The following is a 23,430-nucleotide window of genomic DNA, read 5'->3' as shown; positions in this document are numbered from 1 at the left end:
GCAAACACTCAAAGTATTGGAAAGATTTCAAATAGTCTTTGAACCCAGGTTTGATCTTCTAGCAGGCTTGGTGAGAGTCAGTGTCTCTGACACGGTTTTGGAGGATTTGATCCACCGTGAAAAAGAGATAAATGGATCAGGTCTAATCTTGTTAAATGTTTTTTTGACATATTGTTTACTTATACTTGTATTTACATGTTTATACCAGTATTTTAAGGTTAATCCTTGCCAGCCCTTTACAAAACAGCTACAATCATTGGTACTTTTCAGCTTCTCCTGTTCCCCAGTCCCCAGCCCATATACCCAGCCGATACTGCAGGGCTATGTTTGTAAAAGCTTGCTGAGAATGAATCGGTTGAATTCTGGGCTGCCACATTCGGTATCAGAGTGTAATTTGAGTCGATATTAAGCATGGAAACTAATTCATTTTAAAGGTCAGGCGTTAGTGCTTCTTTATATGATGGATCCCAGCTCGCCTCTCCTCCTCTTGTTCCTGTGTAATGGAGGACTCACTCAGGGGCTTAAGTACTGCATTGTTTTGCTCTGACAATATATCCCAGAGACCTCTGCAGCTGCTCTCCACGACAGATTAATTAACACAATCACACGCTGCTGGCCCCAGCTCAACACACAGGTCTGCTGCGGGACAGATAGGTAAATCCTACACATATGGAGAACGTACAGGCACTAAGTGCAAGTCTTGATGAGGGGTTTTAGGAATGGGATAAGTTTACTGTGCTGGAGTAGTTTTAACTCAGGAGATGGTGAGGAATTACCATTGTTGCCAGATGTTTCAGTTTGAGACACATTGATTACACCTGAACAAGTGGCTGATTTTATTCCTAGCCAAACAGATGAAGTCATTAAGTTATTATATTGATGTTCCCAGTATGGATAGTGACTACAGTTCAGAGTTAGTGACTGCTCTGCTACATTTTAGTCATTTGGTAGATGCTTTTATCCAGAGCGACTTACATACATTTTCATACTTTCCCCCCTTCTGTTTACTGGTCCCCCTTGGGAATTGAGCCCACAAACCTGGCGTTGCAAGCACCATACTCTACCAACTGAGCCACACATGACCGATAGATACAGTGTCAAGGTGTTAGATTATGGTCTGTTTACTCATATGGCTACTAGCTAGTGTTGAAAATGCTGCACTTAAAATCTAATCAAGACAGATTAAAAAACTTCCTTTGACTGTAATTCTAATCTTAGATCATGAATAATGATGTGCTTGTTAGAGGCCTCTGACCTACACCAGAGTGTCCAGATTTAAATTGGGAACACAAACATGCCTGAAATCCTCTGACAGTTATTCATTAGTCCTATTCAAACTCTTAACCCCAAGGGCAATGAGCAGACACCATGTAATGATGTCATCCTCACTTAGTCTTTGTTTCCTTCTCCGGCCTTCACACTACTTCTACTGTATAGATGTTACACGTTACAGAGAGACGAGGAAGGATCATGTTTAGGGGGATAGAAATCAGTGTAACTGTATTTAATCGTTCTAACTTCTAGTTCCTACAACCCTTGGCATCTGATGATTCTTAAATGGATAGTTCAGCAAAAGCACATGTTTATAAAACATCTAAATATGTAATTTCGCTAAACAATCTCTTTAAGTTGTAGCATGGCTGTTTTTATTTCAATACACAAACTGGGCCTATATACGTAAGTAGATTTGAACACTGCTGATTTCTGATTTATAAACCGGATTACCTGTTGGCTTGACTTCCCCTTCTCATTTTTGTCCCTTAATCCTCTTTTTAATTATTATTGCAGATATGAGGTATGAGGCTCAAACTAAGCTCAAAATGCTTGTTTTCCTAGCTGCTGATAAAAAGATTTACCCTGGGAGTTGTGAACACCTGCCTTGAAATATTGTTCCACGTCTCCTGAATGCCATTTGGCTTAATTGACTTGGAAACGTCCCAAATGCGTCATTGACGATGTGGTCTAATTAATATTAATAATATGCTATTATAAACATCAAAGAACATCTGGTGCCCCTATTTTCTCTCTCCCCAGCAGTCTTGGGTGTGAATATCCCTCTCAGGCGGTTTCATCTTAAAGCAAACCGCCTAGGTTTAGTCATTTAGGTGCTTTAGTTTATACTGCACGCAGACTGTTACAATATAACAATTATGTGTGTGTGTGCATGTGTGTGTATATGCGCACATGTGTGTGTGTTTACATGGGTGGTGAACAGATTGAATAAAGAGTGTATTTCCATATGAAATGAATCACTTTCCCTACCAGCTGTATGCTTTGCCACAGCACAGTATTAGACGTTTTCTTTTGCATTTCTAATCACAGGTTGGATAACTCATATGCATCACTTCATTATCTGATCGTCTGTGTTAGGTGAGAGAAGCAGGGCCCTGTAATGATACAGTAATTGGAGTTTGGTTGATAAATCTAAGCACTAAAATTACTCATAATGTGGGTCTCGTCAGTGTAAGTAAATCTAAAACTGATTAAGTTAGCATGAACCAGGCAATCAGAAAGATGGCACCCGTCCAAAGACAGAAGATGAGTTGGGTCTTGAGTCTTTTTGTTGTTTCGCTGCTCTGGGAGGTATTGGCGAGCAAATGTGTTTTTTGAAAGAGACAGTGGCCAAAGATGAGGTCAGATATGTCTGTTTTTTTGCATTTCAGACCTGCCGGTAATTTCATGGTATGTAAATCACTGATTAATTGAGATAGACAGTGTATCTATGCCTGCGTTGGTCTTTTGACAAATCACATATGATCCTTTCACACCAGCTCTTGTTCTGATTGGTCAAAATACCAATTAGTGAAAAAAAAGATCAGAATTGGGCTGCTTGTCTAAACGCAGCCTAACTGTCTGAAATACTGCCATTAAGCAGGCGTTTTTTTGTGACTAAAGACAATGGATGTGGTGTTTCTGAGGAGGCTCCTTCCCACTCACTGTCCTGTCTGAACACATGCATACACACAAATTATTGTTGACTGTGTTGTTGAAGGTCATTAATATGTGACTCCAGCTGTGATTTCTACCTCACTATGGCTGTGTTTAAAGGCAGCCCAATTCTGAACTTTTTTTTTCTTCTTCCGTAATTGGTCTTTTGACCAATCAGATCATTTCTGAAGAAGGTCTGATGTGAAAAGATCTGATGTGATTGGTCAAAATACCAAATTTGCGTAAAAAATATCAGAATTGGGCTGCCTGTCCAAATGTAGCCTATTAGTGTGGTGTTTTATGATCTGCTCCATTCAATACATTTATTTTCCTCTCTCCTCTAGGTATATTAAGTAGTTTAAAATTCCAATATTTAAACAAAGGCTATTTTTCCATATAATTTATCTCATTAAATGACGGATGGTGTTGGTATTAAAGTTGGAGACAGCATAAGAAACAACTTTAGGTCATTAGATTGAGAGATTTACCTCAGGGAGAATTACCTCAGGGTCAGATCTGATCTGAAGGTGTTATGAAATTGATTTTTCAGCCGAGGGGAATGAATCACTGTTGTAAGTCAGATATTAATCCATTAAAGAAGAACAATAAGGCATCAATATGCACAAAATTAAATGAATGCCGCTGTAACTTTATCTCGCCATCCCAGACGCCACATCCCTAAAAGACCCAGTATAATGTATGCCCTGACCTTCAAATGCCAGGAGAGTGTTGGACAATAAACTGCCAATATTTGTGGCTTAATAGCGGCAGATGACTTTTACAGTAATTGGAATGGCACCGAAACAGCTGGGCTGCTTAAAGAAGGTGGAATGCAAAGGGTGTGTCTCAAATAGCACCCTATGCCCTATATAGAGCACTACTTTTGACCAGAGCCCTGGGCCAATATGGTGCCATTTGGGACATAATCAAGGGTCTCTCAGACAAGCACTAACTCACCATGGTGGCACTGTATGTAACCCTATAGGCAAGGCTGTTATAACACAGTTCAACCTAACATGATGCCTGGAGAGAAGTGTTCATGTATACGTTGTCGATATTAGGACAGTTAAACATCCAACTCCAAATGACTGTGACAGATGTTTCATGGACATGTGACTTTGGCCTAATATGGACACCTTACAGGTGAGAAGTCAATCCAACTTGCTCACCAAGTTTATGGGGATAAGCCAATAATATACATTTATTTGCTGCTAACATCTTTGAGTATATTCCTTGCGTATGGTGCTCTACACTCCATGCTGTGCGATGATGTATCGCCTGTGCTGAAAGCTGATTACAAGCCTGATTTACTGCAGAGCACAACTTAAATCATTCAACTCAGCATTGTGTGGCCCTGCACACATTATTCATGTTTAGAAATGGCGGCCATATGTACACACACATTTCCCAAGTTCACTGAGATGATCCAATCGCTCAGGTTCTTTAGGTTGGTTCTCAGTATGCCAATGATTTAGTTGTACAAGTCAGACAATTGTTTCTGAAATATAACATATGTCTACAACTATCCAGAGAAACTTACATGTGAAATACTGGTATGGAGATGTCTGATTCACGCTGCGCTGTTGTTCTGTCTTGTGGCTCTAACAGGTAAGGAGAAGTCCTACAGCTGTCCCTCCAGTGACTACACCAGTGCCCAGTCAGCCTCTCTCAGTTACCATCTAGAGGGCTACCACCCCAACCAACACCCCCAGTGGAACCAGGACACCATGGACAACAGAGCCCCCTCGTCCCCACAGACCCCAAGCCCCAAGGACCGGAGCCCTACTTCTGGCCTCTACAGTGTGATGGAAGGCACTGATGAGAACCGGAGAAACCCAGGTACACTGCAAATGGACAGGCCTCCCAACCTGCCCAACCCTTCCAATCTGAACCTACACCGGGCCTATGGAGGACCTCCAGCTATGGAGGACAACAGTGTGAACCCACAGGGTCTTCATCAATCCATACAGACCTTCATCAATGGCCTGACATCCGGCATTCTGAGAGGTGGTAGAAAGAGGAGAGCAAGGGGAGGGAGGGTCAGCCCTCCCGGGGGAGGACAGGGGAGCTCTGAGGGGGAGTATGGTGTTGGAGTCAGGGGGAGTGACTGGGACAGTGAGGGGGAGGCAGGTGCTGGTGGCTCTGCAGTCACACCCAGGACCAGGAAGTCCCAGTATGAGCCTCTGGATTTGTCGCTCAGGCCAGACTGGGTGCTGTCGTCACAGCCTGGTTCAGGGGGATTGACTGGGCTATTCCAGCAGCACAGCTCCCTCTCCTCCAATAGCAATGGGCTGCAGGCTGGACAACACACAGCCCGGTCTGACACTGGTAGTGACCTGGAGATGCCTATAGAGCAGGAGGACGCACACACCAATGACTCATCAGCTCACAATGGGGAGTGTACACTGGAGAGACCTGTGTTTAACAAAGAGGAAGAAGAAGAGGACCTCAACAAGTGGAGGATGATGAAGAGTAGCAGCAGTGAAGCAGGGCTGAGTGAGGAGATGACAGAGATGATGGTTGTCGTTCCCCAGGGGCCCAGTGATGCCCCTCAGTGTACCCAAGAGAAGCAAGGCCAGTGGGGCAGGTCAGTCATCCAGCCTCTCCTCTCTCCTCTGGAGCTGTTGAAGCCAGGGCAGACTCCTCACCACTACCTCCATCCCCACAGGAACCTCTCAGTCCTCTGGTCCTTCAGTGGCCAGAATCACACGTTCCTCAATGACAATGAAGAGTGCTTGAATGGTGGAGGGGGAGGGCCAGTGGAGAGAGCAGATACTTCAAGTGAGTGTCCCTCTCTCTGCCCAATGAATGATGTCAACTGTACCTCTGGTTCCTAACTCTTTCCCACATTACATGAGAGTACACTGCCATCTAGTGGACAAGTAGGGATCCTGCCCCCTTATGTCATCTTTTCCTATACTATCCTATCCTATATGTTTGGATATTTAGTACACTCTCTTTCACTAGAAAAATAGGCTTACCTCAGCAGACAATTTGTCAGAGGAAATTGACGAACTCTAGTTAGTTTGAACACTTGTGATTGTGAAACTCAGAAGAACTAAAACAAGGGTACTGGAGTCACAGGTGTGTGGCACTGATTACATCCGCACTTAGAGGATGATGCAATTTCACTATCTGATAGGTAACAAATAACCCTGGCAGTGGGACCCATTTGATGGAGAAGCTTAAATCTTGTGTGATACGCCTGCAGAAAGCACGATTTAATTACCTGGCTCGAGAGAGAGAGTTCTTTCAGACACTTGGGATCCTTTGATATGATATACATGTATTATGAGTGCAACTTGATACCCCGTCATTCTGATTCATCTGATGCAGAAACACTATATCAAACACACAATATGCTCGTATGAAAGACATTAAAGTGTCTGTCAACTCAGTTTGGGCACAACATGTGTTTTGCTCATTGATGGTTCCTGTTGGTAAAGTATAGGCTACAGTATGTCAGAATAATGGTTTTCTTAGATATACTAGATGCATATTACAACTTCCTGAAGTGACGTACATTTCTGCACTCATCTCACCTCTTCAGGTCATACATATCCAAGGTTTACATTTTTTTACTTATCTTTGTTCACTTGTACAATTATTTACAATAAGTTACAAGTTGCATCGCTAGTATAGTTTGGTATTGAAATTATGAAAGATGATAACTAAGTAAACCCACTGTAAATGCCTTACCCCCCTTCAGTACTGCACTCTAAAGTAGGGTCTATCATTAGCTAAGATGGAAAGCCATCAGTCAAAGTTGACATAATTGACATTGAGCCTAGCGAGTGCCCTCTAACTACAAACAACAAGCAGGTGGTCAGTCAGACATTATTCTCATCACACCAACTGCTTCTGCCTACCCTGTTTTGAATATTGGCCAGGTGGCATTGTCAAGGACCTGCTTCCTGTCCCTCTGTCCCCATACTGTACGTCTAGGTCTAGTCACTCAGTGACATATTGCTGGGCACCGTGGACATGGAGTGATGTGTGATGTGTGTGCAATGACAGTTCAGGTCGGACACAGTGTGCCAACGGTGGTAATTGGCCAGATGGTGACCCCTGGATGAACCAGTCTGCATGCTCATTTGTTTTATATCGAGCCCTCCCTCATGGTTAATGTCCTGCAACTGCATCTCCCTATCACAGCCGCTAGATGGCGATACAATCCAATTATTTCCCCCCCCAAAAAACGTGAGACCTGGAGAATATGAGTAGATCAATACAGAATAGATTATCTAAGAATGAAAGAAAGAAAAAGAAAATACCTGATTTGAAAGGGAGAAGAGTCATTACCTCATTGTCTGAGTGTATACCCTATACTGAAAGGATGAGAGACAGAGAGAGAGTATAGATGGAGATAGATGGAGCGACAGAGAGGTGCAAGTGTGGCTGTCTCTGAGCAGATGTCGTTTAAGGGCAGAGAGAGGGCAGGCAGAGCAGGCTGCCATTGTGCCTGGGTCTCCCCATAGAGATAATGAAGGGTGGAGTGCTGGGAAGGATGTGCAGTCATCACTCACTGTCTCTGTGCCATCAGAGCTCAGCGCTGTGTCATCCGTCACCATTCAGCTCCTCTGGCCCCCACAGTCCCGCCACTGTCATCATGGTCATTATCTCTGCCTGAAACACACAAGCACACACAAGCACACACACACACACACACACACACACACACACACACACACACACACACACACACACACACACACACACACACATTAATTTGTGCGCACAGATTAACACACACACACACACACACCCTGTGTGTGACATACCTAAACACCAAGATTTGCACTCTCACGCACACACACACATACACACTCCCTCCCTCTCCCTCCCCTTTCCACATCCTTTCTTGTTTCCTGGTAAATGTGTGTGTGAGCTGGTCTGGTTTGAGGCTGGTGTTTAGCCTATGAATGGGTGATCATGTGTTGGGGAGATGGATGGCTCTGGGCCCAGTCCTGTCTCCTCTAATTGTAAAATATTAGTTAGATTAGACTGTGGCCTGTGAGTAATGGAACTTATTTGGAGGTTGCCCTCTCCTGGACCTCACCTCTCGTCCATTGGGAGGGAGATATCAGGAAAAAAGAATGTACTAGACAGGAAGAGGAGAGAGAAAGAGGGGAGAGATAGGGCAGGCACTATACGTGTAGAGATTAGACTTGCTTTATATTATATTATTTGCTGATGTTGCTTAATTTGTAACACGTTAAAAAGATAGCTTACTGTAATGGCTCTAAGAAGAAAGGAGATTTGGTAAGATATTTTAAGTGTAATTTCCTTTTCTTGAAACATATGGTTAACCAAATGCACTGTCCTGACCTGTTCCAAAATATTTTATCCTGCATTTAGCAATGTATAACACCCTGCCAAGTCAGGGTTGAATAATTTTTCCTTCTTACAAAACAATAGGGAAAGCCTTTAACCACTGTTCCTAGGCCGTCATTGAAAATAAGAATTTGTTCTTAACTGACTTGCCTAGGTAAATAAAGGTAAAATAAATAAATAAAAAATTTGCAGACAATACTATGGCTGACCCTGTAAAACAAAACATTTCACTGCACCTATCCGGTGAATGTGACCATAAAACATACATATACAGTACCGGTCAAAAGTTTGGACACAGCTACTCATTACAGGGTTTTTCTTTATTATTAAACAATCTAGAAAAATAAAGAAAAACCCTGTAATGAGTAGCTGTGTCCAAACTTTTGACCGGTACTGTATATGTACCTATATGTACCTACAAAACTATGAAATAACACACATGGAATCATGTAGTAACACCATTTTTTTTAAAGAAATCTAAATATACTGCTAAAAAAAATAAAGGGAACACTTAAACAACACATCCTAGATCTGAATGAAAGAAATAATCTTATTAAATACTTTTTTCTTTACATAGTTGAATGTGCTGACAACAAAATCACACAAAAATAATCAATGGAAATCCAATTTATCAACCCATGGCGGTCTGGATTTGGAGTCACACTCAAAATTAAAGTGGAAAACCACACTACAGGCTGATCCAACTTTGATGTAATGTCCTTAATAAAACAAGTCAAAATGAGGCTCAGTAGTGTGTGTGGCCTCCACGTGCCTGTATGACCTCCCTACAACGCCTGGGCATGCTCCTGATGAGGTGGCGGATGGTCTCCTGAGGGATCTCCTCCCAGACCTGGACTAAAGCATTCGCCAACTCCTGGACAGTCTGTGGTGCAACGTGGCGTTGGTGGATGGAGCGAGACATGATGTCCCAGATGTGCTCAATTGGATTCAGGTCTGGGGAACGGGCGGGCAAGTCCATAGCATCAATGCCTTCCTCTTGCAGGAACTGCTGACACACTCCAGCCACATGAGGTCTAGCATTGTCTTGCATTAGGAGGAACCCAGGGCCAACCGCACCAGCACATGGTCTCACAAGGGGTCTGAGGATCTCATCTCGGTACCTAATGGCAGTCAGGCTACCTCTGGCAAGCACATGGAGGGCTGTGCGGCCCCCCAAAGAAATGCCACCCCACACCATGACTGACCCACCGCCAAACCGGTCATGCTGGAGGATGTTGCAGGCAGCAGAACATTCTCCACGGCGTCTCCAGACTCTGTCACGTCTGTCACATGTGCTCAGTGTGAACCTGCTTTCATCTGTGAAGAGCACAGGGCGCCAGTGGCGACTTTGCCAATCTTGGTGTTCTCTGGCAAATGCCAAACGTCCTGCACGGTGTTGGGCTGTGGACGTCGGGCCCTCATACCACCCTCATGGAGTCTGTTTCTGACCGTTTGAGCAGACACATGCACATTTGTGGCCTGCTGGAGGTCATTTTGCAGGGCTCTGGCAGTGCTTCTCCTGCTCCTCCTTGCACAAAGGCGGAGGTAGCGGTCTTGCTGCTGGGTTGTTGCCCTCCTACGGCCTCCTCAACGTCTCCTGATGTACTGGCCTGTCTCCTGGTAGCGCCCCCATGCTCTGGACACTACGCTGACAGACACAGCAAACCTTCTTGCCACAGCTCGCATTGATGTGCCATCCTGGATGAGCTGCACTACCCGAGCCACCTGTGTGGGTTGTAGACTCCGTCTCATGCTACCACTAGAGTGAAAGCACCGCCAGCATTCAAAAGTGACCAAAACATCAGCCAGGAAGCATAGGAATTGAGAAGTGGTCTGTGGTCCCCACCTGCAGAACCACTACTTTATTGGGGGTGTCTTGCTAATTGCCTATAATTTCCACCTGTTGTCTATTCCATTTGCACAACAGCATGTGAAATTTATTGTCAATCAGTGTTGCTTCCTAAGTGGACAGTTTGATTTCACAGAAGTGTGATTGACTTGGAGTTACATTGTGTTGTTTAAGTGTTCCCTTTATTTTTTTGAGCAGTGTATATTTTATATTTGAGATTCTTCAAAGTAGCCACCCTTTGCCTTGATGACAGCTTTGCACTCTCTTGGCATTCTCTCAACCAGCTTCGTGAGGTAGTCACCTAGAATGCATTTCAATTAACAGGTGTGCCCTGTTAAAAGTTCATTTGTGGAATTTCTTTCCTTCTTAATGCGTTTGAGCCAATCATTTGTGTTTTGACAAGGTAGGGGTGGTATACAGAAGATAGCCCTATCTGGTAAAATACCATATTATGGCAAGAAGAGCTCAAATAAGCAAAGAGAAATGTAGAAAATTGTAAAAATAAAAAACCCTACAATGAGTAGGAGCGTCCAAACTTTTGACTGGTACTATATATATATAAAAGTGACCATATATATATATACACATATATACAGTTGAAGTCGGAAGTTTACATACACCTTAGCCAAATACATTTAAACTCAGTTTTTCACAATTCCTGACATTTAATCCTAGTAAAATTCACCACTTTATTTTAAGAATGTGAATAGTCAGAATAATAGTAGAGAGAATGATTTATTTCAGCTTTTATTTCTTTCATCACATTCCCAGTGGGTCAGAAGTTTACATCACTCAATTAGTATTTGGTAGCATTGCCTTTAAATTTTTTAACTTGGGTCAAACGTTTCAGGTGCCTTCCACAAGCTTCCCACAATAAGTTGGGTGAGTTTTGGCCCATTCCTCCTGACAGAGATGCTGTATCTGAGTCAGGTTTATATGCCTCCTTGCTCACACACGCTTTTTCAGTTCTGCCCACAAATTTTCTATAGGATTGAGGTCAGGGCTTTGTGATGGCCACTACAATACCTTGACTTTGTTGTCCTTAAGCCATTTTGCCACAACTTTGGAAGTATGCTTGGGGTCATTGTCCATTTGGAAGACCCATTTGTGACTAAGCTTTAACTTCCTGACTGATGCTGCCACCCCCGTATTTCACGGTTGGGATGGTGTTCTTCGGCTTGCAAGCCTCCCCCTTTTCCCTCCAAACATAACAATGGTCATTATGGCCAAACAGTTCTATATTTGTTTCATCAGACCAGAGGACATTTCTCCAAAAAGTATGATCTTTGTCCACATGTGCATTTGCAACCGTAGTAGTCTGGCTGTTTTATGGCGGTTTTGGAGCTGTGGCTTCTTCCTTGCTGGGCGGCCTTTCAGGTTATGTCGATTTTGGACTTGTTTTACTGTGGATATAGATACTTGTGTACCTGTTTCCTCCATCATCTTCACAAGGTCCTTTGCTGTTGTTCTGGGATTGATTTGCACTTTTCGCACCAAAGTACGTTCATCTCTAGGAGACAGAACGCGTCTCCTTCCTGAGCGGTATGACGGCTGCGTGGTCCCATGGTGTTTATACTTGCGTACTATTGTTTGTACAGATGAACGTGGTACCTTCAGGCATTTGGAAATGGTCCAGACTTGTGGAGGTCTACAATTTTTTTTATGAGGTCTTGGCTGATTTCTTTAGATTTTTCCCATGATGTCAAGCAAAGAGGCACTGTGTTTGAAGGTAGGCCTAGAAATACATCCACAGGTACACCTCCAATTGACTCAAATTATGTCAATTAGTCTATCAGAAGCTTCTAAAGCCATGACATCATTTTCTGGAATTTTCCAAGCTGTTTAAAGGCACAGTCAACTTAGTGTATGTAAACTTCTGACCCACTGGAATTATGATGCAGTGAATTATAAGTGGAATAATCTGACTGTAATCAATTGTTGGAAAAATGACTTGTGTCATGCACAAAGTAGATGTCCTAACCGACTTGCCAAAACTATAGTTTGTTAACAAAACATTTGTGGAGTGGTTGAAAAACAAGTTTTACTGACTCCAACCTAAGAGTATGTAAACTTCTGACTTCAACTGTATATATACATATATATTTTTTAGCTCCCAGAGCGTCAGTAAGACAGGTCAGTGATATTCAGACAGACAGGTTAGTGATATTCAGACAGACAGGTCAGTGATATTCCAACAGACAGGTCAGTGATATTCAGACAGACATGTCAATGATATTCAGACTAGATTGACAGGTCAGGGATAGACAGACAAGTCAGTGATATTCAGACAGCTAGACAGGTCAGTGATAGACAGACAGGTCAGTGATATTCAGATAGACGGGTCAATGTTTTTCAGGCAGATAGGGAGGTCAGTGATAGACAGACAGAGAGGTCAGTGATAATCAGACAGATAGACAGGTCAGTGATATTCAGACAGACATGTCAGTGATAGACAGATATGTCAGTAATATTCAGGCAGATAGGTCAGTGATATTCAGACAGACAGGTTAGTGATATTCAGATAGACAGGTCAATTTTATTCAGACAGACAGGTCAGTGATCTTCAGACAGACAGGTCAGTGATATTCAGATAGACAGGTCAATTTTATTCAGACAGACAGGTCAGTGATATTCAGACAGACAGGTCAGTGATATTCAGAGGGCATACAGATGTGTCACAGTCTCATTTCCTGTACTGCTGGTTACTATACACCAATAGATGGAGGGTTACCTTTTATTGCCCAACACCTTCTGTGGGCTTTTTACATTTTTTCCACCAAAATTACTTTTTCTGTAGATGTTAAAGAAAGCTTTCCATTTCATACAGAAGGAGGAGGAAGAGGAGGAGGGGGGTGAGGAAGAGAGAGGTTAAAAGGTTGTGGCAGCGTGTTTTTTGAGGTCATATGACATCATCCCATAACGGTTTACTGTAATCATGAATGATAGAAGAAGCCGTGGAGTTATTCCAAGAAAGAAAGCATGTAGATTAGTTGTGCTGTAACCAGGCCTGTATTAGCACAAGACAACATCTAGACATAAGCCTTATTCGCACGGGACTAGTATTACTATAGAACGTTGGTTATGTAATTATTACCCCAGCATGTCCATTGTTCCAGTGGACGATTCGGATGGGATTTGTTTTACCAAACTGCCCCTGTAATAATTTGTTATCCTCATTCAAAATTGACCGTTATGATGGAAGCCTGGAGGCTGAAGATGATATGTGACGAGGCAGTTCATTCATCTGTATGCTACGTGCATAGCACTTTGTTTTAAGCATCAATTTGTTCCCATGTTCTTACCCAAACTGGGTGCAGCACCTGTTAAACTCTGTAATATCCTCAAAACACAGGGATTTTTATTTTATTTTATTTATTTCACCTTTATTTAACCAGGTAGGCAAGTTGGGAACAAGTTCTCATTTACAATTGCGACCTGGCCAAGATAAAGCAAAGCAGTTCGACACATACAACAACACAGAGTTACACATGGACTAAAACAAACATACAGTCAATAAAACAGTAGAAAAATAAGTCTACATACAATGTGAGCAAATGAGGTGAGATAAGGGAGGTAAAGGCAAAAAAGGCCATGGTGGCAAAGTAAATACAATATAGCAAGTAAAACACTGGAATTTGTAGTGGAAGAAAGTGCAAAGTAGAAATAGAAATAATGGGGTGCAAAGGAGCAAAATAAATAAATAAATACAGTAGGGGAAGAGGTAGTTGTTTGGGCTAAATTATAGATGGGCTATGTACAGGTGCAGTGATCTGTGAGCTGCTCTGACAGTTGGTGCTTAAAGCTAGTGAGGGAGATAAGTGTTTCCAGTTTCAGAGATTTTTGTAGTTCGTTCCAGTCATTGGCAGCAGAGAACTGGAAGGAGAGACGGCCAAAGGAGGAATTGGCTTTGGGGTTGACTAGAGAGATATGGATGACGGGATGACGATTCGCAAAGGATAATTATTATCAGAGGACCTGGGAGTTTGCTGAAAAACAGTAGGTTTTTAGGGCTGGGATAATAACCTTCTTGCCAAGTAAAAATGACTGACATACCAGATTCAGACGGGACTAAAATTACGGATGCGGTGATTTGTGCTCGTGCACATAATTATATTACCTGAGCTCACCCAGTAAAACGTATCCCATCTGAATAGGGCCAGAGTATGTGTGTAAAAGTAAAAACATTAGAGTATAACTCTGCACAAATTAGTCAAATTATTAGTCGATGGGAGAGAGAGAGATGGAGGTAGGGCTCAGTGTAGCCAGCTACAGACATCTCTCATTCCTCAGCCTAACACTCATCACCACCATGAGCCCAGGGTGTGTGTGTGTGTTTCTGTTGTTTTTTGTGTGCATAAAATGAGAAGGGAAGACTTCAAAATCACAAATGAAGTAGTATGTTTCATGTAGTACTAGTCAGAGGTGGAATTAGATGGGGAACACATGGGGTTGGAGTTCCTAAAGTGAAACCAGAGTAATTTTCTCCATAATTCCACCACTGGGATTATTATCATTTAGTCCACAATATTTTATGATTACCACTAGAGAGTTGGCACTAGAGAGTTGGCATGGTATTAAACACAATGAAGTATAATCAGTAGGGAGGGCTGGGAGGTTGATTTGTCTAAAGCAATGCTTTCCTCTCTGCCAGGGGGGAAGCCTTTCCAGTGCAGGTACTGCCCCTACAGTGCCACCCAGAAGGGGAACCTGAAGACTCATGTCCTGTGTGTCCACCGCAGGCCCTTCGACAGCAGCCTGTACCCAGACAGACGCCTCCGACGGCCCAGTGCCAACACCCCTGTGACACCCAACACCTCCCAGGAAGGCTCTGCCCCTAGGCCTACACCCAGTGGGAGAGATATCACCATGACATCGTTGTGTGGGACTTGATGTTGCTATGGCAACTGCATATAGCCATAGGGTGTGTTCGAAAATGTTATCTGGAGTGCCAGAGTGTGCTCAGAGTGCGTTCTGGGAGTTAGTAAATTCAGAAAGTTGTCTGAAAGTTGTCAGATTGTCAGTTAGTAAATTCAGAGTTTCGCTATCGGAGCGTTCAGAACGTACACTGGACGTTCTGGCCGAGGAGTAGGGTTGATCTGAGGGTTCAGACCTCACATCAGCAGTCAGGCACCCAAGCTAACTGCTTAACGATGGCTAGCTTGCTAGCTGCTTCCAGACACAAATGAGAAAACACCTTTACTTGCCCTAGCAGAGCTGGTTAGGCTGTTTTCATGTTATACAGAGCGTTGGTGACTGTAACTGTAATGCTGGCAACAATTTAATGAAGCTTTTTTTGCCGACGTTTAGTACTTTAGTTTCAGGTGTGGAGGATGACAGAGGGAGGATAGGCTTATGTTGTTGGAGATGGAAAAAAAAACTTGATGTACATTCCAGTGTGGACTTGAAAATATATTTATCTGTAAGAAACAAACTGCCTATAATAAAGTGTATTGTGGTGTGTGGAGTACAGAGAGATTGAGTGCTTTTTACTTAATTTATACTCAGTGTCATAATGATTTATATTCACCCACATACATCCTTCAGCTCAACACTGACTGATTGTCTGATCGTGAGCAGGCACCAAACTAACTTCCCCCAAGCTCTTTCATGCACTATAAATGTCGATGTTTTGGTAAATATCTCCTAATATGAGTTCTTCAGAACAGTTATCAGTCAGAATCCTATGCCAGATGTTCAGGGTGTAATCATGGCAGATGTAATGATGGAGTAGAATGTCTTCATTTGTTCTGTATTCCATTCAGGGGGGGGGCACCTTTCACACATGTCATTATCTCCCATTAACAATGTGAACAATATTAATTTAAGGGGAACCAAAGAAATGGAAAACTATATAGATTCATTGATATCATGGATGCACTAAAATGAAATTCAAATCAAAGATGACAACCATCCATACTGTACGTGTACAGTGCCTTTGGAGAGTATTCAGACCCCTTGACTTTTTCCACATTTTGTTAGGTTACAGCCTGATTCTAAAATTGATTCAATGTTTTTTTTTCTGATCAATCTACATACAATAAATACCCCATAATGACAAAGCAAAAGAGGTTTGTAGAAAGTTTAGCAAATGTATTAAAAATACAAAACTGAAATATCACATTTACTTAAGTATTCAGACCCTTTACTCAGTACTTCGTTGAAGTACCTTTGGCAGCAATTACAGCCTTGAGTCTTCTTGGGTATGACTCTACAAGCTTGGCACACATGTATTTGGGGAGTTTCACCTATTCTTCTCTGCAGATCCTCTCAAGTTCTGTCAGGTTGGATGGGGAACATTGTTGCTCAGCTATTTTCAGGTCTTTCCATAGACGTTGTATCGGGTTCAAGTCCGGGCTCTGACTGGGCCACTCAATGACATTCACAGACTTGTCCCGAAGCCACTCCTGCGTTTTCTTGGCTGTGTGCTTAGGGTTGTTTTCATGTTGGAAGGTGAACCTTCACCCTAGTCTGAGGTTCTGAGTGCTCTGGAGCAGGTTTTCAATAATGATCTCTCTGTACTTTGCTCTGTTCATCTTTGCCTCGATCCTGACTAGTCTCCCAGTCCCTGCCGCTGAAAAACACCCCCAAAGCATGATTCTGCCATCACCATGCTTCACCGTAGGGATGATGTGTAAGGGGTGCGTACTGGCGGCAGAAAAGTCAGGCGCAGGAGAGCAAAAACTGTGTTTACAACGGCGTAGTTTAATGATAAAAACCATCGGAAAACAGAACAATATATCAATGGGTACAAAACCCGTCGCACACCAGACATAACGTGCACTTACAATAAACAATTCCGGACAAGGACATGGGGGGGAAACAGAGGGTTAAATACACAACATGTAATGATGGAATTGAAACCAGGTGTGTGGGAAGACAAGACAAAACAAAAGGAAAATGATAAGTGGATCGATGATGTGTAGAAGACTGGCGACGCCGACCGCCGAGCGCCACCCGAACATGGTGCCAGGTTTCCTTCAGACGTGACGCTGGGCATTCAGGCCAAAGAGTTCAATCTTGATTTCATCAGACCAGAGAATCTTTGTAATTTTAGTAATTTTATCAATTTTAGAACAAGGCTGTAATGTAGCAAAATGTGAAAAAAGTCATGGGATCTGAATACTTTCTAAAGGCACTGTATATGAGCCTACTGTATATCAGCCCATTTGTAATAAAGAAAGCCCTGCACTGACACGCGCACTCGTACACAAGTAGTGGCCATCTACGGTAATGTTAGCATGATCCAGGCAGGCGACGGCTCGACCGGTGTGCTAACATTCTGCCAGTAGAACAAGAGATCACCTTGGACAGCTGTGTGTCTGTAGCCAGCCCGCAGTAACCACAGCGATGTGTTTGATTGACAAACTGCCTGACAACTCCATTCAGCCAGCCACCTGCTAGCTGTCAATCAGGGCAGCCATCCCGGGGCTATTGACAGAGCTGTCAGTCTGGGTGAGACGTGTCTGTCAAAGGTCCCCTCTCCCGCTCTCTCCCTTGCTGCCTGGGCAGCCCACACTATCCTCCTCCCTCACATTCACTTCTTCTTTCTTCCTTTATTTTCCTCTTTTCCTCCTGTTTTCCTTCTCAGACATTGGGGCACTCTAATCCCCACCCCAAAAAACTAGGTGGTTACATCTGTCTGGCAGTGAAACAATTGTTGATGTATTGGAAGAGATCACAAGCACTTTGCAGGGAACTCTTGCGTATGTTAAGTCCCTGTGAGGTTTGCTTGTGAAGGCTCTCCAACTCACCTAGTACAGTATGAGGAAATTATTTATGTCTACGTATTTAATGTTTGTGCTGTATGTTGTCATTGGTGATGACTCTAATCCTCTCAAATCCCCTCCTGTTTCTCTTCCTCTCTGCCTGTCTTGTCCCTCTCCTCCTCCTCTCCACCCTCTCTCTGCTCACTCATCCCTCCATCTCTGTACCTGACAGGTGACAAGGCCCAGTCCTCCAGCTGACTGGGTAATCAGAGACCTATCATACAGTATCTGTCTAAAGTCTGCCCAGGACATCCCAAACCTAGCCGTGCTGTACTCTACCCTACCTGCCTGGAGTGGTGGGTGACAGAGGACACAGGATAGAGAGTTTAGAGGTGCTACTAAACCCCACATCTTTGAATTAACTCTGTCACCCCCCCCCCACCCCACACACACACACACACACACTCACAGACACACACACACTCACCTGTGTGCATTACCTCAAACCTTGTCATGTCAAACTCTTAATTACGCAGTTTCCTTAAAGCATACCCCATTAATTAACGCTCTGAGTTTTTAATTACCCCTGATCAAGATGAATGTTTCAGTTGTCATCTCGCACCATAGCCAATGTGATACTGAGAGGGGTTCACTATTCAGTTGAACAGAAGCAGAGGATACGGAAAACCTGGGTCGTATTCACTAGGAACAAAATGGGGAGGTAGGCCTACTATCTGAACTTGTGCAATCAGTTTGTTTATGTTTTCTTTTGCAAAACATTTCGCAATGGTGTGCTCTAATGAATACGACCCTAGTAGCGGTGGGATCGTAGCCGCAGGAAGGGTGCTGGAGGTTCTGCAGCACCCCTGATGAAGTGAAATACATTTGCCAAAGTTATAGAATTACTGCGATCACTTCAGAAAGAAATTAAATAATTCCGAATAGCCTACTACACCATGAGTAGGCCTATAATTTAGCCACAGTGGACCAATAGCTTCTTTAAAAAAAATAGCCAAGCTGTGGATTGTGTGTAGCCCAATAACAAGGCATAGCCTTGTCGGGAACGTGCAGAAAATCTGTCAGTGAACAGCATGCAGACAAAACAGGCCTTTCACAACATTTCAAATACAATCGAGGGAAAACACAGGTTGGAAAGCAAATGGCTCCTGCTGAAAAAAGAAGACTATCTATCTGATGTTGCCTACCAAAATATTTGATCAACTTCCAAATAGGCCTATTGAGTGAACATTATTTTACAAAGTAAAACAAGAGAGATGTAGACTTTTGCAACAAGCGCATTGGCCATCGCTGTGCATCATTGGGTGAGTCAGTGAAACTGGAAAGCTTTTTTAGGACTACAATTTCCTCCTCATATTGTACAATATGTGGGACTCCATACAATAGGCCAAGACTATTGATGGATTCAAGATGAGGTCGTTTCTATTAATTGATTCATCTCAGTTTGCCAATGTCAAAGTAGCCTGTCATTTCGATCATTTATGTGCTATTAAAAAAGATTCTGCTAAAGTCTCCAGTAATGTAAAATTACATAGAATTGCTACTAAAAATGGTCCCCATGTGTGTAAGCGCTTCTACTCTACTTCTCTATGCCACTATGCAAATGTGATGCTTCATTATAAAGATAACAACAACAAAAAAAGGTCACCCCCCCAAGCTAACTTTTTGTTCCAGGCCCGCGGATTTACAAATGAAGCACTGAACATACAGTTGAAGTCGGAAGTTTACATACACCTTAGCCAAATACATTTAAACTCAGTTTTCACAATTCCTGACATTTAATCCTAGTAAAAAATTCCCTGTTTTAGGTCAGTTAGGATCACCACTTTATTTTAAGAATGTGAATAGTCAGAATAATAGTAGAGAGAATGATTTATTTCAGCTTTTATTTCTTTCATCACATTCCCAGTGGGTCAGAAGTTTACACACACTCAATTAGTAATTGGTAGCATTGCCTTTAAATTGTTTAACTTGGGTCAAACTTTTCGGGTAGCCTTCCACAAGCTTCCCACAATAAGTTGGGTGAATTCTGGCCCATTCATCCTGACAGAGCTGGTTTAACTGAGTCAGGTTTATAGGCCTACTTGCTCACACACGCTTTTACAGTTCTGCCCACAAATTTTCTACAGGTTTGAGGTCAGGGCTTTGTGATGGCCATTCCAATACCTTGACTTTGTTGTCCTTAAGCCATTTTGCCACAGCTTTGGAAGTATGCTTGGGGTCATTGTCCATTTGGAAGACCCATTTGCGACCAAGCTTTAACTTCCTGACTGATGTCTTGAGATGTTGCTTCAATATATCCACATAATTTTCCGTCCTCATGAAGCCATCTATTTTGTGAAGTGCACCAGTCCCTCCTGCAGCCAAGCACCCCCACAACATGATGCTGCCACCCCCGTGCTTCACAGTTGGGATGGTGTTCTTCGGCTTGCAAGCCTCCCCATTTCCCCCCCTAACGTAACGATGGTCATTATAGCCAAACAGTTCTATTTTTGTTTCATCCGACCAGAGGACATTTCTGCAAAAAGTAAGATCTTTGTCCCCATGTGCAGTTGCAAACTGTAGTCTTTTTTTTATAGCGGTTTTGGAGCAGTAGCTTCTTCCTTGCTGAGGTTTTGTCAATGTAGGACTCGTTTTACTGTGGATATAGACACTTTTGTACCTGTTTCCTCCAGCATCTTCACAAGGTCCTTTGCTGTTGTTCTGAGGTTGATTTGTACTTTTCGCACCAAACTACCTTCATCTCTAGGAGACAGAGCGGTATGACGGCTGCTTGATCCCATGGTGTTTATACTTGCATACTATTGTTTGTACAGATGAACGTGGTACCTTCAGGTATTTGGAATTTGCTCCCAAGGATAAACCAGACTTGTGGAGGTCTACAATTTTTTTTCTGAGGTCTTGGCTGATTTCTTTTGATTTTCCCATGATGTCAAGCAAAGAGGCACTGAGTTGGAAGGTAGGCCTTGAAATACATCCACAGGTACACCTCCAATTGACTCAAATTATGTCAATTAGCCTATCAGAAGCTTCTAAAGCCATGACATAATTTTCTGGAATTTTCCAAGCTGTTTAAAGGCACTGTCAACTTAGTGTATGTAAACTTCTGACCCACTGGAATTGTGATAGAGTGAATTTTAAGTGAAATAATCTGTCTGTAAACAATTGTTGGAAAAATGACTTGTGTCATGCACAAAGTAGATGTCCTAACTGACTTGCCAAAACTATAGTTTGTTAATTAACAAGAAATTTGTGGAGTGGTTGAAAAACAAGTTTTAATGACTCCAACCTAAGGGTATGAAAACTTCTGACTTCAACTGTAGGTAGTCTAGACTCTAGCTAACCACTATATACAAAAATATCCACACATGCCACAAGCCAGTAAAAAATTATTGATTTAGCTAACTAGCAGATTTACATTAATCATCACCATCAATGATCAGCTAATAGCCTACCCTTTTTTCCCCAATGTCACTCATGTCTTTAGTAGGCACTGTAACTAGCTTGCAATATGCAGATTTAAAAATATATATAATTACCTTTATTTAACTAGGCCAGTCAGTTAAGAACAAATTCTTCTTTTCAATGACAGCCTAGGAACAGTGGGTTAACTGCCTTGTTCAGGGGCAGAACAACAGATTTTTATCTCATCAGCTCAGGGATTTGATCTTGAAACCTTTCAGTTACTAGTCCAACGCTCTAACCACTAGGCTACCTGCCACCCCACCAAATAGACCAGGGGAGGCTCCTCAAATGAGGAAGGTGAGGAGCATCCTACTCAGTGAATTTTTTTTTTTTATGTAGTGAAACATAAAACAAGTTATACTTTTTTGATAAAACTATACTAAATCTATTCACATGACATCAAATAACTGATTAAAACACACTGTTTTGCAATTAAGGTCTATAGTAGCCTCAACAGCATCCTCTAGGGTAGCACCATGGTGTAGCAGGAGGACAACTATTTTCCATCCTCCTCTGGGTATGTTGACTTCAATACGAAACCTAAGAGGCTCATGGTTCTCACCCACTTCCATAGACTTACACAGTAATTATGATGACTTCCGGAGGATGTCCGCCAATCTATCAGATCTCTTAGCATGAACTGACACGTTGTCCATCCAATCAAAGGATCAGAGAATTCATCTAGTAATGAAAGAATATGTTACAGCTAGCTAGCACTGCAGTGCATAAAGTGTGGTGAGTAGTTGACTCAAAGTGAAGAAAGATAATAGTTGAAAATGAAGGAGAAACAGCAGAGAGAGGGAGAGAAAGAGATCTTTCGTTGTATTTGTTTCTTCTTCTTAGTTTATCTTAGCTAATGCAGACAATTTAGCCTCTCAACAACCTGACTCAAACAGCTAAAAATGCTATTTATGTTAGCTCTTCCAAGTCAAGGTAAGCTTTCGGTTTTCTAAATCTATTGCCACTGGGGCCCGCCAGTGTGTAACTGCTTAACTGCTTGCTGTACACTGTACTGCATGATTGTACACATTGATTGGATTGTGGGTTTACTAATGCTTTCGTTAGAGTTTGTTGACTATGATGTTAGCTAATATCGTGACAACGATGTAGGCCATGTAGCGGTTAGCGGTTATGGTATAAAGATTTGGCTTAGAGGTTTTTGTTCCTGGTCACAGACAGCTGTTGTGTTGTGCACTGAAGTCCACAAGCAAAAGGGAAAAGGTAAGAGGAGGAGAGCATGTAGATGCGAGAAGGAATTATAGAATGAGCAAAGTGATGATGCTGTATGTGGTTGCTATGGAAATGAACTGTGTGTGTGGGTGATCAGGGGTGTATTCATTCCACATATTCTTTTGCAAAAGTTGGCTAAACGGAAGCAAATGGAACGAAACAGAGATGGACCTACCTGAATTTGTCCAAAATAAACTCTTTGGACTAATGATTACACCTCAGATCAGCTAGGTGCAGGCAAGAGTGTGCAAGGTGGTATTGAATGTATCACTGTCTGTCAACTGATTGCTCCAATTTGTTTACCTACATTACACACTTTAATTTGTAGGCTAGGTTGACGCACCTGATGATGAGTATATGGCAAATTCGAGAATCATGTAGTAGCCTAAACTTATCGATGAAACATTGAACTGCGTGAATGTAATATGAATGACATTCATCCAATATGTTGTAATAGAAATTAGGTCATGCTCATGCCAGTGGTGGTAAAAGTACCCAATTGTCATACTTGAGTAAAAGTAAAGATACATTCATAGAAAATTAATCAAGTAAAAGTGAAAGCCACAACGTATTTGTTTTTAAATATGCTTAAGTATCAAAAGTAAAAGTAAAAGTATAAATAATTTAAAATTCCTTCTATTAAGTGATCCAAACGGCACAATTTTCTTTTTTTTCTTTTTATTTACAGATAATCAAGGGCACACTCCAACAGTATGACATCATTTACAAATGAAGCAATTGTATTTACATTTACATTTTACATTTTAGTCATTTAGCAGACGCTCTTATCCAGAGCGACTTTCAGTAGTGAATGCATACATTTCATAATTATAATTAAAAAAAAAAAAAAATTGTGAGTCTGCCAGATCAGAGGCAGTAGGGATGACCAGGGGTGTTCTC

At 42.3% G+C, this 23,430-nt stretch overlaps 1 protein-coding gene across 1 annotated transcript in view; it reads left to right on the top strand.

Moving 5' to 3' along the window:
- Nucleotides 1-15,584, top strand: part of LOC106561440 (zinc finger protein 536) — a 44,175-nt gene extending 28,591 nt beyond the window's left edge. Inside the window, exons 3-4 of the mRNA XM_045688307.1 lie at nt 4,537-5,709; nt 14,763-15,584. Of these exons, the coding sequence (XP_045544263.1) occupies nt 4,537-5,709; nt 14,763-15,001 (1,412 nt within the window). The 3' untranslated portion in view covers nt 15,002-15,584. The remainder of the gene's footprint in view (nt 1-4,536; nt 5,710-14,762) is intronic.
- The last annotated feature ends 7,846 nt before the right edge of the window (nt 15,585-23,430 follow it).

Source organism: Salmo salar, chromosome ssa10 (genome assembly GCF_905237065.1).
Source record: "Salmo salar chromosome ssa10, Ssal_v3.1, whole genome shotgun sequence".
NCBI classification, from domain to species: Eukaryota; Metazoa; Chordata; class Actinopteri; order Salmoniformes; family Salmonidae; genus Salmo; species Salmo salar.
Note: the sequence above shows the minus strand (reverse complement) of the source record. Positions and strands in the feature narration are given on the sequence as shown.